This window comes from Nylanderia fulva, unplaced genomic scaffold (genome assembly GCF_048542155.1).
Source record: "Nylanderia fulva isolate GAGA-0341 unplaced genomic scaffold, ASM4854215v1 Scaffold191, whole genome shotgun sequence".
NCBI classification, from domain to species: Eukaryota; Metazoa; Arthropoda; class Insecta; order Hymenoptera; family Formicidae; genus Nylanderia; species Nylanderia fulva.
This window is the reverse complement of record NW_028190173.1, coordinates 56,882-74,925: the sequence shown is the minus strand read 5'-3', so window position 1 is coordinate 74,925 and position 18,044 is coordinate 56,882. Positions and strand designations below refer to the sequence as shown.

General features: G+C 25.3%; 1 protein-coding gene across 1 annotated transcript in view; it reads left to right on the top strand.

Annotated features, from left to right (window-relative positions):
• LOC114938881 (short-chain dehydrogenase/reductase family 16C member 6-like) overlaps positions 1-18,044 on the top strand; it is a 67,182-nt gene that overhangs the window by 26,731 nt on the left and 22,407 nt on the right. The window contains exons 3-4 of the mRNA XM_085481857.1: positions 5,383-5,507; positions 8,708-8,818. Coding sequence (XP_085337983.1) covers positions 5,383-5,507; positions 8,708-8,818 — 236 coding nt within the window. The remainder of the gene's footprint in view (positions 1-5,382; positions 5,508-8,707; positions 8,819-18,044) is intronic.

Here is an 18,044-nt window from a genome sequence, read left to right as displayed (position 1 = left end):
ACGTCCCCGTCATCATGATCCACGCATACATAGTAATATCATGCTACACGTATTCACACGTATACAGCACATGCGCACACGTACACATCACATGCAATAGATACATGTAGTGGTAGTCTTGTACGACTCTCACGTTTCACAACAGATGGCATTAGTGCTGCAATATTGACAGCGTGCGGGGTTATATACCCAATACATGTTGACGTGCGGGGTTATGTATTTGATTTGATTTCTTGACATGTATGTACATACACACATATCAAACATAACAGGTACGTGTTTTGATATTTATTTATATAATATACTATATTTTTTCATATAAGAATATATATTTTCTTGTTACGCAATTATCCTATTATTTTTTCATAGGATTGATAATTATTAATAATTATATTCTTAAAATGATGATTAGTTTGATTATATACAAAAATGAATGATATAATCTCTAAAAATTTATCTTTAAAAAAAAGCGTCCAGTTAACGGCATGCCATAGTAACAAAAAATTACTCATTGCAAACCCATGTAGAATTCTATGCAAAATAAACCATTACAACCCTATGTAGAATTGTATGAAAAATTATCCATTGTAAACCCATGTAGAATCTTACTACAAAAGTAATGATATCAAAAAAAATTGCGCCAAGTGAAAGTAGAAATTTGTACCAGTGGAAAATTAAAATTGCAAACATATATACAGTCGTATAATGAACTAGTAAATTAATATAATAGTAAATTAATATATGCTCTATACTTTACAAAAAATTTCTCATATTGTATTTAATTTAAAAAAAATATTTTTATACTAATTATTTAAATAAAATAATTAAGATATTTTTATTGTATATTTCTAAAGAGAGTACATTTTGTGTTTTAAATAAATTTTATATCATTTTATGTTCTAAATAAAGCTAAATCGTAAAGGTATGTCTATTTTATATTATTAATTATTTTATAATATTTTATAGTATTTTGTATTATTTTCAAGTTATTTAACTAACTAAATAAATATTTTCTTTTTATTGAGAGGTTGTGTTTATATATAATATTTTACCAAAGGTATATTTTTTAACTTAAAAAGAAAGAACTACAAGAGTAAAATAATTTAAAAGTTACGTTACGTATGTTAACAATAAGAATATTGGTCAAAATATTTTATTTTTTTAACATTCAAAATCCAAATTAAGCTAAGCTTAGGATTGATTGGTCGAAGACCAAAGTGGTTTTTTTTTAGTTTCTAAGCTTGACTAGCCAATTAGTTTTTTTAGGATGGACTAAAAACAGAAAACTATTTCGGGTTTTGACTAAAACGCTTATTCTACGTAAAGTTTATAAAATATGCATATAAATATATATTAATTTATAAAAAAGAGACATGAAAAAATTATATCAGATTTTTAAAAAAATGTATAAACAATCTTTTTTTTACCGAAATCAGTGTAAATAAATATTTATTGTTCTTATGTAAGGTAATCTTTGAAAAGATTAAATCACGTGTAAAAAACAAACTTATTTATTGTATTATTATTTTAATTAAAAACTTGTATTATTATCCTCTAATTAATTACTATACATATAATAAAATAATAATAAATATATAAATAAAAATAAATATAAAATAATAAACATAAAAATATAATCTAATCTAAATATATCAAATATTAATTCGTCGAAATTAATGTAACAAACGAAAATTAATTTGTCAAAATTAATGTACGAAGTGTATGTTAAAAATAAGGGTTGATTGGTAATAAAATGTTGGTAAATGAATCAGTTCGTACATATATAATAACTTCAAGTATTTATTAGGAAGTTTATTAAGAAGCTGTTGAACATTTTCTCAGCAAGTCTCTAATTGTTATCTTTCTCGCGACAGTGAATAAAAATGGTAGGATAATAAAAATTCCCGTCATATGAAGTCTGATTCGTAATTTCGATTTCTCAGTACAAATGTTTTAAATGCCGCTGAAATTTATCATGAATTGTGTGACATTTATGAGCCTATAATAATGAGTGAAAGAAAGGTAAGGCAGTGACGTCATGAGTTTAACAAAGGCCGTACAAATGTTCGTGATGAAGAGAGAAGTGAGGGAGGGGGGGTCTAGTGTTCAGACGGATGAGCTTGTTAAAAAAGTGAATGCAAAAGTGTGAAAAAACAGACGCTTCATAATCAATGCTCTTACTATAGAATTTCCAAACATTTTACAGAGTATACAGGGTACAGTGCGAAACTAACTGATATCTCAAGCGGCAGATTTTTATACACAAAGCATAAAAAAGCTTATTCTTCCCCCAAAATATGTTTAAAAAATAATGACTATATAAATAAAATAATGCATGTATATTACATATACATGTAATAATACATGTATATGTAAATTTTTTGTAATAAATGTTTTTTTTAAATGACGAACCGGCATTTATTTTTTATATACGTCTCGTAATATAATTATTCTTTTTTTATCTTTTCCATCTTTGGAAACTGTCATATGAGAAAGCATATCAGTTGCATATCGTTTTCAAAATTACCACCGACATCAGCTTCACCCAATAAATCTAACCGTACACCTCCACGTGGTGCGTTTTGGGTGAAACTGATGTTAGTGGTAATTTCAGAAATAATATGCAATTTTACATTTTTAAAATTTTATGTTGTAATAGTTCAAAGATTATATTAGAAAGATATATATAACTTTCATATTTAATTCTAATCACTTCAATATTTGTCAATTAAGTTGAACCTTAAACAAAATTTTGTTATTCATTGTCAAATATATATTTTAATAATAAAAAAATGAATATAAATATGATGTGTTTTAAATCGGCCAACAGAACCAAAGCACGAAAAATTAATTATTTGGAACTGTATCTCTTGGTTTGAGATCACTAAGTTCCATATATAAATTAATCTCGAAACTTACATATGGAGAAATAGGCGCGAAAAATATAGGTCCGAAAAGTCGCTGAAGCGGGAATCGAACCCGCGTCTTTCACTTTCCGGGCGACTGCTCTTACCAACTAAGCTATTCAGACCCTTTCGATCCTATATTTTTCATTTGCCTTTTAGTAGATGTTAGTAAATAATGCCGTGATTAGGCCAAGGCGTGAATAAAATCAGAAAGAAATATTTTTATCTGCTCTCAATATTAAGAATATAAATATGATGTTTTTTCATTTGCCTAGGCAAATGAAAAATATAGGATCGAAAGGATCTGAATAGCTTAGTTGGTAAGAGCAGTCGCCCGGAAAGTGAAAGACGCGGGTTCGATTCCCGCTTCAGCGACTTTTCGGATCTATATTTTTCGCGCCTATTTCTCCATATGTAAGTTTCGAGATTAATTTATATATGGAACTTAATAATCTCAAACCAAGTTTATATTTAAGATAAAAAGTAAAAAAATATAAAAATAGTTATTTGCATATATAGTTCATCTACTTCTAAATTTACGAAAATGACGAAATTAAAAGAAAGTTTATTTGTATTTGTAATTGTTAGAACTAAATTTTTCGTTAGGATTAGGTATCTGTGCACAAGGCACCAAATTTTACTTGGTCACGGCCAAGATTTAAAATATGAAATAATCTCATATTTGAGATTTAATTTCAATAACCCTTTCACCCCCCTACGGAAATAAGTAAATGCAAGAGAAAAATATAGATCCGAAAGTCGCTGAATCGGAAAACGAAAGTAAGTTCGTAAGTTTGTAAGTTATATTTCTACTCCGGTTCTTAGACCCGATAGACACATGTGATTTGAAACAAATAATTTGAATCCTATAACGTTATTAAATAGTTATTGTTTTATTTAAACTTAATAGGATGTAAGAAAACGAAGATGTATAGAAACTTGCATATGACTAGATTGCAACGTAAAACAGTAGTGTAGGAGGAACATCGATTCTTGAGATCCGCACACTTACAATGTTACAGACAAAGTGATCGCAAGGTAAAAATGAGCGGTGTTACTTATTATCTTTGTGTATCTATTTCCAGAGTTTCGGGAGTTTATCAATATAAAAAAATTTATTTTATTTTCATAAAAGAAAAAAATTTTTATTTTTTATTGTTATCGTTTTTTTCAAGAAATTTATTAAGTTTCATTTTCTTTTTATTTCATTTTCTTTTTACCTTTTGTTCTTCCTTTATCAGAGGTTTTTGAGCGATAACTTCTTAAGGAAGTATTTTTCGACCCATGTTTATAGAAAATTTTTTGTTCAGAATTAAATTTCCTATAAAATTTCAAAGTCTGGCTGGAACGTTTGGGGTCACCCTGTATATATACATGTATATATAATATATAAAATATCCAAATTTTATGCATATATTTTATACTTTTTTTAAGAATAATATATTTGTATGCGCTTTTTGTTTTTTAATTAATTTTTTATGTAGTTACTTAATTATAAAAGGAAATATTAATATCAATATATAAATATTAATATCAATATATTAATATAAAGAAATGTATTAAATTTTATAATTAAATAGTTATTACATTATTTTTTGGAACAGTTGCAAAAATTAGTGTAATTTTCATCAAATTTCATAAATTATTATTGTGAATTTTAATTTATAATTTCAATTTTCAGATTAAATATTATAGTGGTACACAATATATAAATAAAAACGTTTTAAAGAAATTATAACAATAAATATTTTTTTATAAAGTAAAATATTGTTTTTATTGTTAGATGCCTGCTTTCGTACTGTAATAATAAAATAGATCTAAATTAGTATAAAAATAAACCCTGAGAGATGTTAAAATTACCTTTCTTTTTTTCTGCATCAGTGACCTGCAATCTAGAGTATGTCTTACTTTTTTACAATATAATTAAACATATAGTATATATATATATATACACACACACCTTTACATATATATATATATATATATATATATATATATATGTATATATATAACTTTTCCTGTGAGCACAGTGTATACATGTGTACAAAAAATGTTGAAATCTCTTAATTTTATGAAAACTAAGCATTCTCAAAAAAATGTTCATAAAAAAGTTATAAGATTAAAAAATATATATATATTTATATTAGCCTTATCAGTTTAATCTTGGGTGGAATTTTTCAAGGTCATTTTAAGGTCAACACGATTTTCATAAATAGATCTAAATGGAATTAACTTAAATGTTTTATGTAAATTTTCTCGTAATATTCTGCATAAAAAATCATAAGTAAATTGATAATTTTTTTAAATCTTTGTAACTTTTGTATAAAATATTTTTTTTGAAAATGCGTAATTTTCGTAAAGGATTAAAGAATTTTGACATTTTTGATACATCCTGTCTAATATACAATTATCATTGTTGAAATGTGTCAAACAAAGTGTACAAATGCAAATTATTTACATTTCTATTTCATTTTAGGCATTGAGGAAACTGTTAAGCTAGTACAGGCGATCGGAGGTACATGTTATGGTTATGTCTGTGACTTATGCGACCGAGAAGATGTATATAAAAAAGCCAAAATTATCAATGACGAAATCGGCAAGGTATATATAATAACATAATTATATATTATAGATATTATAATTATAATTCAATATCAAAAAATAAGAAAAAAATATACGTATTTTTCTTAATGTTTTTGATGCTGAATTGTAGATGTAAAGATAAATCTAGCATGATATGCATTTTCTATATTATTATAAGTTAAACAAAACAAGGAAAGGAACAAAAAATAGTAAATATATATATTTATAGGAGAATTTTTGAGATCCCAACCATAGAATTCAAATTCCTTAGTTTCCAAATTTTCTTTCTTTCTTAATTGTCGCAATAACATCGCGTTTGGCTCTATTGGTCGAGAGGAATGAAGTGTAGATTGTGGTTTTAAAATTAAAGAGCTGACTTAAAAGTATTCTTATTATATATATTTATTTTCACTAATTACTATAATTACTCAATAAAAGTAAGTCACAATTTCTTCTTTCTTTCTTGGGACAAATAAATACACATGTACGTATACATATATAAAATGTTCCGGTAGAAAAGTAGAAAATCTCTCATTGAAATGTAGACTAGATGAAAATATATATATATATATATATATATATATATATATAATTTCATAAGTTCCTATAAAACTATTATCTATAAAATGCGCATCTAAATGGAGATATGTATTTGTCTTTAAAGTTAAAATTTCTCTCTCTCTCTCTCTCTCTCTCTCTCCCTCTTTCCCCTCTCTCTCTCTCTCTCCTTCTCTGCATAGTTTAATCATTTGTAATAAGTATTTTTATATTAACCAAAGATCTTTAAAACAGCGTGACAAATTTCTTGATTTTATGTCGAAAAGCTAGGGATGAGTGCAATTGTCATTAATTCGTCGTGTACGAGAATACGTTAAATTAGGGGAAGTTGTATTGAGCATATTTATAATTTCTAAATATATTACGTTTCAATAAATTTTAACGCAAAAACATGTAATTTTGTAATCATTCAAAATTATTCTCTTATCTGAATAAAACTTTACTTTGCATTTAAGTGTGTTTTTCTCGAAAACATTTATTTCTACAAAATAAAACAAAAGTATTTTTTTCTTTTTTTAGAAAAGATGTAAAGAATCTAAAAAAATTAAAAAAACTTAAAACGTTATGTTAAAAGATTTGAAGGTAATCTGCCTAGTATGTATAATAACTGCTAGTTGCAATTAAATTACATACGTTTTCTTAAAAACAACTATGTGTTTTCTTTACACTAATTAATTCCTCTCATTATTTTGTGCATAAAAGTATTGAAATAAAATAATCGAAAAATGAATATTTTATAAAATATTTTATAGCTTATATATGTCACATTAAAGTACAAAATATCTCGTAAACTATTCACCTTTTAATCGTCTTATTCTTATAACTTTTTATGTCACATATTACAAATGATCGATTTATGTATATCGACAAAATTTAATGGTTCCATTTTTAAAAATAAGGAAAGCCCCTTTTGTTCTTTAAAGACTTCCAATATTTTTTTACCCATTTTCAAGCATCTTGTCCCATTTAATTAAAAAAATCAATTTAATATTTCTAGTTGTAGCAGACAAAACAATTTGTAACACTTTATGTGAGACATTCTGTATACACAGTACACTGTATCAGGATATATCAGTATCATGCTATTCCTCCGTAATGAAGTGAATTGAAATATTCACAAAACGGAACAAAAGTTTACGCGGTTCAAACCTGAAAATAAATTTTAATATATACCTACTATAAAATTTTAAATGGGACATCCTATATAAAATTACATTTTTACATTCTATGAATGAAAACAACTTAATTATATCCAAAACATTTTTTGTCAGACATTTCTTTTTTTGAAAAAATATGACAATTTAAAGTTTCGATTTATAGGTACTTGAAGCGCTCGAGAATTACACGAAATCAAAATCATAACACTCTAATTTATTTAATTTATTAAATGTTCAAAATGTTCATCATGGACTTGTAAACATATATTTATTTGAATTAATAAAATATTCCTAACTTTTAGTAGCGTTTTGGGAATCATTGGAGCGCAAACATCGCATTCTCTGCTTCATATTTTTTCCAGTGCTAACGGTTCAAATATAATTTTGTCCTTCACATATCTCCACAAAAATATAATGACAAAAGACTCTGAAAATCAAATTTTATACTGAAATAAATGATTATTAAATTAATAAATATTTATTTCAATACAGTTTTATAAATCATTTATTTGAAACAAATAAATATTTTGAAAAGAATTTTCTTATATTAAATAAATATTTTTCACATCAAATCAATATTATTAGTTTCAAATAAATGATTTATAAGGCAGTATTGAAATAAATATTTATACAAATTTAATAAATTTTTTTTCAGTGATAGGAATATTTTGTTAATTCGGACAAAAACATGTTTACAAGTCCATGGTAAACGTTTCGAATATTTAATAAATTAAATCAGTCAGAATAGAATGTTTTAATTTTTATTTTATGTAATCTGCGAGTGCTATAAGTCGAAACTTTAAACTGCTATATTTTAATATAAATAATTAACTAAAAAATTTTCAAACAAAATTGATTTTTTCTCGCCTATTTTTCCACACACACACACACACACTCACACACATATTTAATGTTTGAAGTTAATTAATATATGGAATCTAGTAATCTCAAACCAAGAGATACAGTTCCGAAAAATTAATTTTTGCGCTTGGCTCTATTGGCCGATTTAAATATATTTATATTATTATTAAAACTAGTTTTCTTTTATAGAAAAATCAATAATTTCATATAGGCTGTCCCATTACAAATTTTATAATTAACCAATGTACATATTAACTTTCGCAAGTTATTGTTAGATAAATCGTAGATATTCAATGGAATGCAAGAAAGGATGTCTTGATAAAAGACAAACAGATTGCGATTCGGCGAGGAACTATTCGTTAACGCGTACTTTTCTGCGAACGACATTATGAAAGTCTATATTACTCAATAATGTTGTAATAGGTATGTTAGGCTGGACTTGACTTGTTTTAAGAATTGCGAAAAAAGAAATCTTTTTTTGTAATTTTATCTATTTTCTCTTCAATAATAAAATTATATTAGAATATTGTATATATATGTATAGTTATGTTTTTAGCTTTTCAATATTATTGTTTTACACAAAATGATAATTTCTTCGTTTTAAGCAAAAATAAATCACACTTTTGCATACTTTATTTTTAGGTTACGATTCTTATTAATAATGCGGGCATTGTTACGGGAATGAAATTTTTGGACACTCCGGACAAACTTATTATCAGAACAATGGATGTCAACATTATGAGTCATTTTTGGGTAAGTAAAAATTATCATTCAAAATTAATATCCACTATTAAAAATTTAAATATATTCATAACTCAATACGACAAATTTTAAATTTTTGTTTTTGGGCATGAGATTATTTTTTAAATATAGATAATACAAAATAATTATGTTTAGACAATTTTGCTAAATTAGATTTAGTTTTTTAATGTTTAAATTTGAGATCGAAAGTGGTTTTTTGCCGGTTTTATTGCTTTAAAAATAAAAAATAATTCTCTGATTTACGTCATTAATAACTAAAAAAGTATTTAAAAATAGAATGTGAAAAAAATATAAATACAATCTTTTTGCAACCAGAGAGCGCTTTAAAATCAGTTTAAAATGCAAAAATTGAAAGTGAGGCTAGGATGAGGATAAAAGAAGTCTTAACTTCAATTTTTGCACTTTAAAGCGCCCTTTAATTGTTGAAAAAATGCATTTATATTTTTTCTACATGCTATTCTTAAATTCCTTTCCAATGACTATTGAATATTGATGATGTAAATCGGGGAGAATTATTTTCTATTTTAAAGCAATAAAATCGTCGAAAATCACTTTGGATATCAAATTTTAAAATTAAAATGTAGATTTAATTTAGTAAAATTATTTATGCAGAATTGCTCTTTATCATTTATATTTTCAATTCCAAAAAAAAATCTCATGCGAAGAATTGTGTCGCACTGTGTAATATAATATTGCTTATATCATTATTAAAAAGAAAGAGAGATTAGACATTATTGACGTATATAAAGTATTTTTAAGTATTTTTCGTAATAAAGTATAAAATAAATTGAAATATATTAATTTTTGAAAAGATATCAACTTGAAATCAAATCAATTTGAAAACTTTAAAAACCCAAAAAAGACTCGCGAAATCGAAAGACTGAAAAGAAGTCTCGCATGTTCTCATAATTCTTTTACTCATAAGTTTTGCAATATTTTGCAATTGATTTCAAAATGATATGACACAACTACGATATTGTGAGTGATAATATTTGAATTATCCTGCTGTAAGTTTGAGATCTTTTATTTGAATTAAAAAATTTTGAATAATTCAAAAATAAATTGACTCATCAATTATCACGGAAATATATACATATATATATATATATATATATATATATTATATGTGTATGTGTGTGTATTTTCTATGCGCGCATGTGCACACACAATTTTATTAATTAATTTACGCTTAAATATTATAAAATACATTTTTACATTTTATAAATTTTAAGAGTATATAGAAAAAGAAAAGAAACAAAAGAAGAAAGATGTTCATAATACAATATAACTTTATTTTAATTATAAATAGATAATTATAAATAAATAATTATCATAAATAATTATAAATAAATAATTATCATAGAAATACAAATTTCTTTAAAATTTTGTGAACAAATTAAGAATAAATAATTAGAAAAACTCAAAAAAGTTAAAACCACACACACACGCACACATACACACACACACACACACACACACACACACACACACACACACACACACACATAGCGGAGAATTGGTGAGAGGCATTCCATTTCGTTCCTCCTACTTGTTGCTACTGGTCAGGTGCAAGAACCGGTCAGATAGGTGCAAGCGAGTTGTAATATGTTGTAGTCTCGTTGCGACACACATCAGCCAACCATGATACGCTTGCCAAACGCAAATAATTCCTTAATTTAAATTCCTTAATCAATGATTTGATTGCGAATTTTTCTTTGCTTTAAATTTTTTGGCAAAAGTAGTTAATTTCATTGATTTTGCTCTTACATTTTATCCAGAATGTCTTATTATTAACTATATAACAATTATTAACAATAATAATAAAAATGAAAAAGTAAACAAATAATAAAACTGCATGCCATTTTTTGTTCTAAGAATAAGGAGTAATTTTTGAGATATAAGAATTTATAGTTAACCAGTCATAGGTTATATTTAGACTTGCGTCTATAAATCGCGTAGACACTAATTTAATGACGTATGTATACACATATATGTCAGGAGTCAGTATGTATACATATGTATACATACGTCTATTCGTAAGTATACATATGTATACACATATATATAATTACGAATAGACAACTCTATAAACGTAGTCAAATAATCAGCTTCAAATTCTATTTTAAAAATTACTACTTAAAATAAAAAATTGCAAATGTATTACTTATATTACCTAATTTTTCACAAATTTTCATATCATAATAATCGTCGAATTTTTTAATACTCCATATATACATATTAGTTATGTATGTGTGTATGTAAAAATAATTTTTTCATAATTGTTTAAAATTTTTATTACTTTTAACTACAAAAATAAAAAAATTGTATCTATGTAATTTAACCAAAATATTTATCAAAATATTAAATATAATATTGGAATTTCATAATAATGAATTCCTTTTCTTCTATACCGGTTCTGACTCGTGACTATACACGTGTATACATATATATATGACATATATATATGACATATATATGACATATATATATGACATATATATATGACATATCTGACATATATATATGTATAGTGAACTTTAAATACCGCACAAAATGCTTCTATACTTGCTAAACTTGTTAATGTATATATTATCTAGTTTTTTGTAAGGATTGTGACACGCAGAAAAAACGTAAGTGATAGAACTTACAATTAAGCAATAAACGCATCGACCAGTCATAGTTGAGCAATAAGTTATTTTAAAGAAATACAAGATATAAAGATGTCTATAAAGATGAAATTTTTAAATCATATTGCTTACATTTTTCTATGCCACGGCCCAAATTCATTATCAATTACAAAAAATTAATGGCGAAACGATACCGCTAAGGCCCTGAATTCCACGTTGGTTTAGGGGAATTAGGTGGGAATCTTTTTATTACGTTCACAACCTTAAACTACGTGTTCAAAAATATGTATTTTGATGTATCGATTTAATATAAAAATTATTTAAGAAAATCTGAAAAAATGTGTGAACATGTGTGTGTGTAATTTAATCGTAACAATATTTTTTATATTTTTACACATATACTATTGTATGTTGAGATAATGATTACATGACATTTGCTCTCAATGACAATAACAATGCGGTCACCATTGTTAAATATTGGATAATAGAGAGAAAATAATTTACATTTGTAAAATTAGCGAGTACATGATAACATCGACATTAAATTTATATATTAAAATTAACATTAAAATTTTGAAAGTTATTATTAACGCTTTTATTATCAGTTCAATAAATTTCATATCTTTTCCTTACAGAAAAATAATATGAGGTCATGGTCTCTAATGTTAGTATTTCATTTCTTTTAATGTACTTTTTTATAAAAGAAAATAAAAAGTATGTAGCATATTGTGCATATAGCATATTTTATTGTTCGTTGTTCTGAATTTCAATGTTTCACGCTTCGGTGAATGCTTGATGAAAATGTTTGAAGCCATTTATTGATCTTAATTTTATTCTAAAGTGTTCAAATTGTGATATATGTGTGACTTAATATATTTCTCAACTATTTTTGGCAAATAATTAAAGAATTACCAATTAGTTTAATATCGAGATTATTTTTTAAGAATCTCAATATTCTTAAAGTATTGTGATTAGTATCTACAGTGTGTTTACAAATTTCTTTGGTACAAAAAAGTGGCACTTTTTTGACAAAAAAGTGAAAATTAGCTTACACTTTGAAATTATAGATGAAAAAAGGTTGGTGCATGGTGTCCATGATTAGATCGGTTCTTCTCATTTAAAAATTCAAAATAATTTTTAATTAGTATGTCTTTGGTTATAATAGGTACCAGAATAAAAAAAATATTAAAAAATTAAAATATTATGTCACTTTAAAAATTAAGTTTCAATTTTTGCAATTTTTTATCTTTAAAAGATTGTAAAAATAAGAAAAAAATTTTTGACGTAAATTGTGGTAGAAAATTCACAAAACGATTTACTGCAACTAATTTTTTTGTAACAAAGAAAGTGAATGCACTGTAGATACTAATAAATATGTAGAAACAATTTCGATGCAAAAAGTTTTTTTATAAACTCTCTAACAAAATTTCGAAAAACAAAAAAATAACACTTGTTACATTTAAAAAATTCCTTAAGAATCTCAATATTTTCACAATTTTAACGATAATATAAATAATTATAGTTTTTTATCTCTACTATTGTAAATGTAATGAAGTAAATATCAATGTAAATAATATTCATGTAGAAGTATTATACACTGGTTAAAAAAATTATCGCAACTACACTCAATTAATATCCGCGTATATTCAAATAAGCGTATCTCTGCGAAAAATTATCGTATTTGAAATTTACAAATTAAAAAAAAGCAAAATTCGTACAATTTTTTTGGCAGAGTTAAATGAGTTATATGAAAAAAATGTATGATCCATACATTTGGAGAGGAAAATATCAAATTCGCGATCTTAAACCACGTTCACGTAAACGTCTTCTAATTGGTTGATCACTGATTCTGTGAGGGAGATCTTCATTAGCAAATTGTCGCACAATCATCGTTGGTGCGCGTCAGGTATCGCTAATACTGGTGATAATTGCACAAAAATGCATAGATAACTTTAATATGCCGTAACTCTGCCAATAAATTGTATAAACTTTACTTTTTTTAATTTGTAGAAAAAAGTCCATATTTTACAAAAATTTGGATAAGATTTGCGAAAAAAATTTATTTCACCTCGTAGTGTTCATCAAATTTTGCAATTTTTTGAAAAAAAATACACTTTTTTAAAGGGATGGAGAGAGAAGGAGAAGATAAAATCAAAATCGAATGACAGTTTCTTAAAGTAAAAACTTTACTCTTTAAAACAAAAAAAATTTCAAATACGATCATTTTTCGCGGAGATACGCTTATTTGAATTTACGCGAAATTTTGATATTAATTGCGTGTTGCGAGAATTTTTTTGACCAGTGTATATATAAAATAGAGACAATATCTCAGAGATTCAAATCGCTTTCTAATTTCTTGTTTTACAGATTTCTAATCCAATTTATCTTTAGGATCGAGAAGACAGAAAGAGAGAGAGAAGGGGGAAAGGAATTTAAATAAATAATTACATAAAAAAAATAAAAATTAAATGAATAAGCTGTGAACAAAGATAAGACTGAATAAAAGAAAAACATTCGTAAAAGTGGGTTACGTCGAGTAACCTCGTGAAAGAAACTTCGTGCGGCAGCAATAGTAGACTTTTACATCTCGATGTCACGGTCATTTCTCGATTGGATCTTGCCAGCTACTTTCCAATGCTCTTCACTGGCGATTCCATTCGCTCGTGTGTCACGTGTATTATTAAGAAAAACTACAATGAATTTATATTATTGTTTTCATCTACTTATACAGTGATCTAAGAATTAAATATTTAATAATAATTTTTGCATTATTATAAAAAATATTTTTTAGAATTTAGAAATATTCATTAAAAACATAAAAGAAGAAATTAAACATTTATAAGCTCTTTAATAAAATATCTTATATGTATGTAAAAAACCACGCATATATTATTTATAAATTTAGGCTTAAATATTATAAAATACATTTTTAATTTTAATTTTTTTATATTTAAAAAATTTTGAAGTACATATGAAAAAAGGAGAAAAACAAAGAAAAAAAGATATTTAGAAGTTATTAATATAATAACTTTATTTTAATGTGTAGGTACTTACAATATGTATAATAATTAATTATACATGGATTATATTATAATTAATTTCTTCAAAATTAAGTAAATAAATTAAGAGTAAAGTAATTAGGAAAATTAAAATTTATTGCACTTTGCAAATAATTGCAATTAAATAAAATAATTATTTATGAAATAATTAATAAACATGATTAAACAATATTTTGGCCATAATTTAAAAAACTTTAATTTAAACAATTTTTAATTTAAGTACTTTTTATCTAATATTATTTTAATTATTTTCACATATAATTATAGAAAAAGATTCAATGTAATTGTAAATATAATTAATTGTTATCTTCTTTACACACATATATATATATATATATATATATGTAAAGAAGATAACAATTAATTATATTTACAATTACATTGAATCTTTTTCTATAATTATATGTGAAAATAATTAAAATAATATTAGATAAAAAGTACTTAAATTAAAAATTGTTTAAATTAAAGTTTTTTAAATTATGGCTAAATTATTGTTTAATCATGTTTATTAATTATTTTATAAATAATTATTTAATCGTAAAAAAAACTTAGATCATTTTTTTTATGTAAACTTATTTCATCAATCCCTATTTCGTTTTATTGTTTTTATCTGCGATATCCTTTAAAAATTTATTTTTATTATCAAGTTGTAATAAGAACTAAACGACTACAGATGATAAACATTGTTTGTGTCTTTTTGTAAACAATTTTGTAAATTAAATGATATTACTGAATCTGAATACATTAAAGTTTTAGACATTAAAATATGTAGAGGAGGCTGAATAAAGTGGTCACTTTAAGGAAAATATGCTACAATTTGTATATTAATTTTATTTTCTTTTTTAAACATTGCAAAATTGAAAATATATTTTTTTCCTTTTTTAATAAAATGATTACAAGTTGTTTATTAGTTCACATTTTTCTACAATCAAAAATTTTCTATATACCTGCATAATGACCACTTTACCCGAATTTCTGCATAATGTGGTCCCCAAAAATACTTTTCATACAAGTAATAATTTTGGAGTGAATTATATTTTATATTTTTAATTTATGACAAAAATATATTTTAAGCACTTTTGTCAAATAAATCATTAACTTGATTATAAGAAAATAAACAAAATATAACTATATACTGAAATTTTAGTTACGTTCCAGCTTCAGTCTCATTTTGTTGGAGAATTATTTCTAGGCATTTTTGTATTATATCTGCAACAAAAACGCAGAGTAATGCATTTAAAAATTTGTGTTTTTCTTTGAAAGAAACGAGAACCGCTTTATCCCGACTTCTCGGTTTAAAAAAAATGGTTACATGATGTTACCTTGTGGATTTTCTATACTCATTAAAATTTGTAACATAAAATTGGGTCTTACCCAAGACATAATAATTTTATATAATATCTCTCTTAATCATAAGATATACAATGAAATAAAACAGAAAGCTTATTTTATATCAGATCTTTAAAAAATCGATTTTTCTTTATCTTGTTGCTAAACATTCAATCACTTCAGCAAACACTCACGTGATAGCAGGACAGAGATAGAAATTCCACATCCAGATAACAACACTAATCGGAGAGATAAGTACAGGGTACCATTTTACTACGGAGAACCACTATAGCCAGAATCTTCCCTATATATGCGTGTGTATACTTATAGACATATAAAATAAGTATACCTTGAATTTTTTCTAGCATGTGTTTTTCTATTCTTACCGAGTTTCTCGATTCGTTAATTTCTTTTGCAAAATATTCAATTGATAAAATACTATTTTTTAAATTTATTTGCCGTGAATTCAAATTCTATGGGATGTGGATCATTAAGTATCAAGAATATAATTTTTTATATAATGTGACTATCTCCAATTCATATTTAAACAGTTTAGAATGTAATTCTCTTAATCAATTTTTTGTAATTTCTGCAAATATGATAGTTTGAAATATTTTCTGTGATTCTTCTACTGTTGGAACTTCCACTATTGGTGAAAAAACCGTCCACCGCGGTAAGAAAGGCGCTACTGAAGCAAAACAAATATGGCCGCCGTGAATATACAACAACAGTTTTAAGTGTAAAAATAAATTCTTTTAATGAAAAAGATGTTGTCATTGTGGCTAGATACACTCTGTGATTATACAAAAGCTACGCCTTTATCAAAAAATATGATCAAAGGCCAGAATGTTATAAATTCCAGCATGATTATTATGTGCGGTGTAACTATGAAAAGTCGAGAAAGAATAAATTTATATTCCTTATGTCTACAAATAAGTGCTTTGACATCAGAATCTCATATGATCACTGGAACATTATTAATTACTTTTTCTAATAATAAAATAATGTTAAATGTATATTCGCGGCGGCCATTTATGATAGTTTACGCTACCCCTAGTGTCGCAATAAATTTTTAAGCTCCGAATTTAATCTTAATGTATCGACATGTCAATTTTTTCTAAAGGTTTTTTATATTTACTTTTTCGTTGTTTTTATTGTTTTGTTCTTCTGAATCTTTAATTAATTATCAAACAATTTAACTAACGGAAAATGGGATATTAAGAGCTAAACACGATTAGCAAAACACAAATCTTCTGCTAACGATAATCTATAGATTAAAAATTGTATAAATTAATCTATAAATAATTAAATTAATCTATAGATTAAATCTCTAAATATATTTGGAACTGAGTTGGACTATTATCAATATGTAAATCTAAAGCAAGTTAAAAAATACATACAACTTTTAATAATTCCAGCGATACCTACAACGGTTATTAACAACAATTCTCCTTCAGTTTTAGTCAAAAACAGAAATATCTGGGAGGGGAAAGGGAGGGAGGGGAAAAGAAAAGGAGGGGAGAGAGAGAGAGAGAGAGAGAGAAAAAGAGACAGAGAGAGGTTAGAACTGTGGTTATGTGATCAGCTATCTTATTTCCAGTAACTTTAGGATTTTACTTTGGAAAAATTCCAAGTAAGCTCAATTTTGCATGCACTGTTATTTAATCTTTATAAATAACATATCAAAAGTCCTCATTATTTGATTGTGAGCATAATATTTTACAGCGCGTGAATGGTGTTAAAAAATGGTTTTTCGCTAATATCTTTGTTCCTATTAATTTTACGACTATAATGTCTATTTTCAAAAGTAAATGTGAGAAAATTCTCTACAAAAAATGTTTTAAGTAGTTTTTTCATACACGTAGTCGTTTGCGCGGAAACTCGAAACAAAAGCGTGCAAAGTTTGTTCTCTGTCGTTCCACGACTCGTCTGAACGCGATCCGCGATTCTTCTTTATCACCGGATAAAGACGCTTCTTTAACGTCAGATTGAGCAAAAATGACTGCATGTATAAAACAACTACTCCAGACCTTTTTTGCAGAGAATTTTCTTTTTTTTATTTTTCAAAATAAACGTTATAATCGTAAAATCAATAAAAACGTAGCTATTAGCAAAAAATCAATTTTTAACACCTTTTACGCGCAGTTAAAATTAAAATATTATGCTAACAATCAAATGATGGGGACTTTTGATATGTTATTT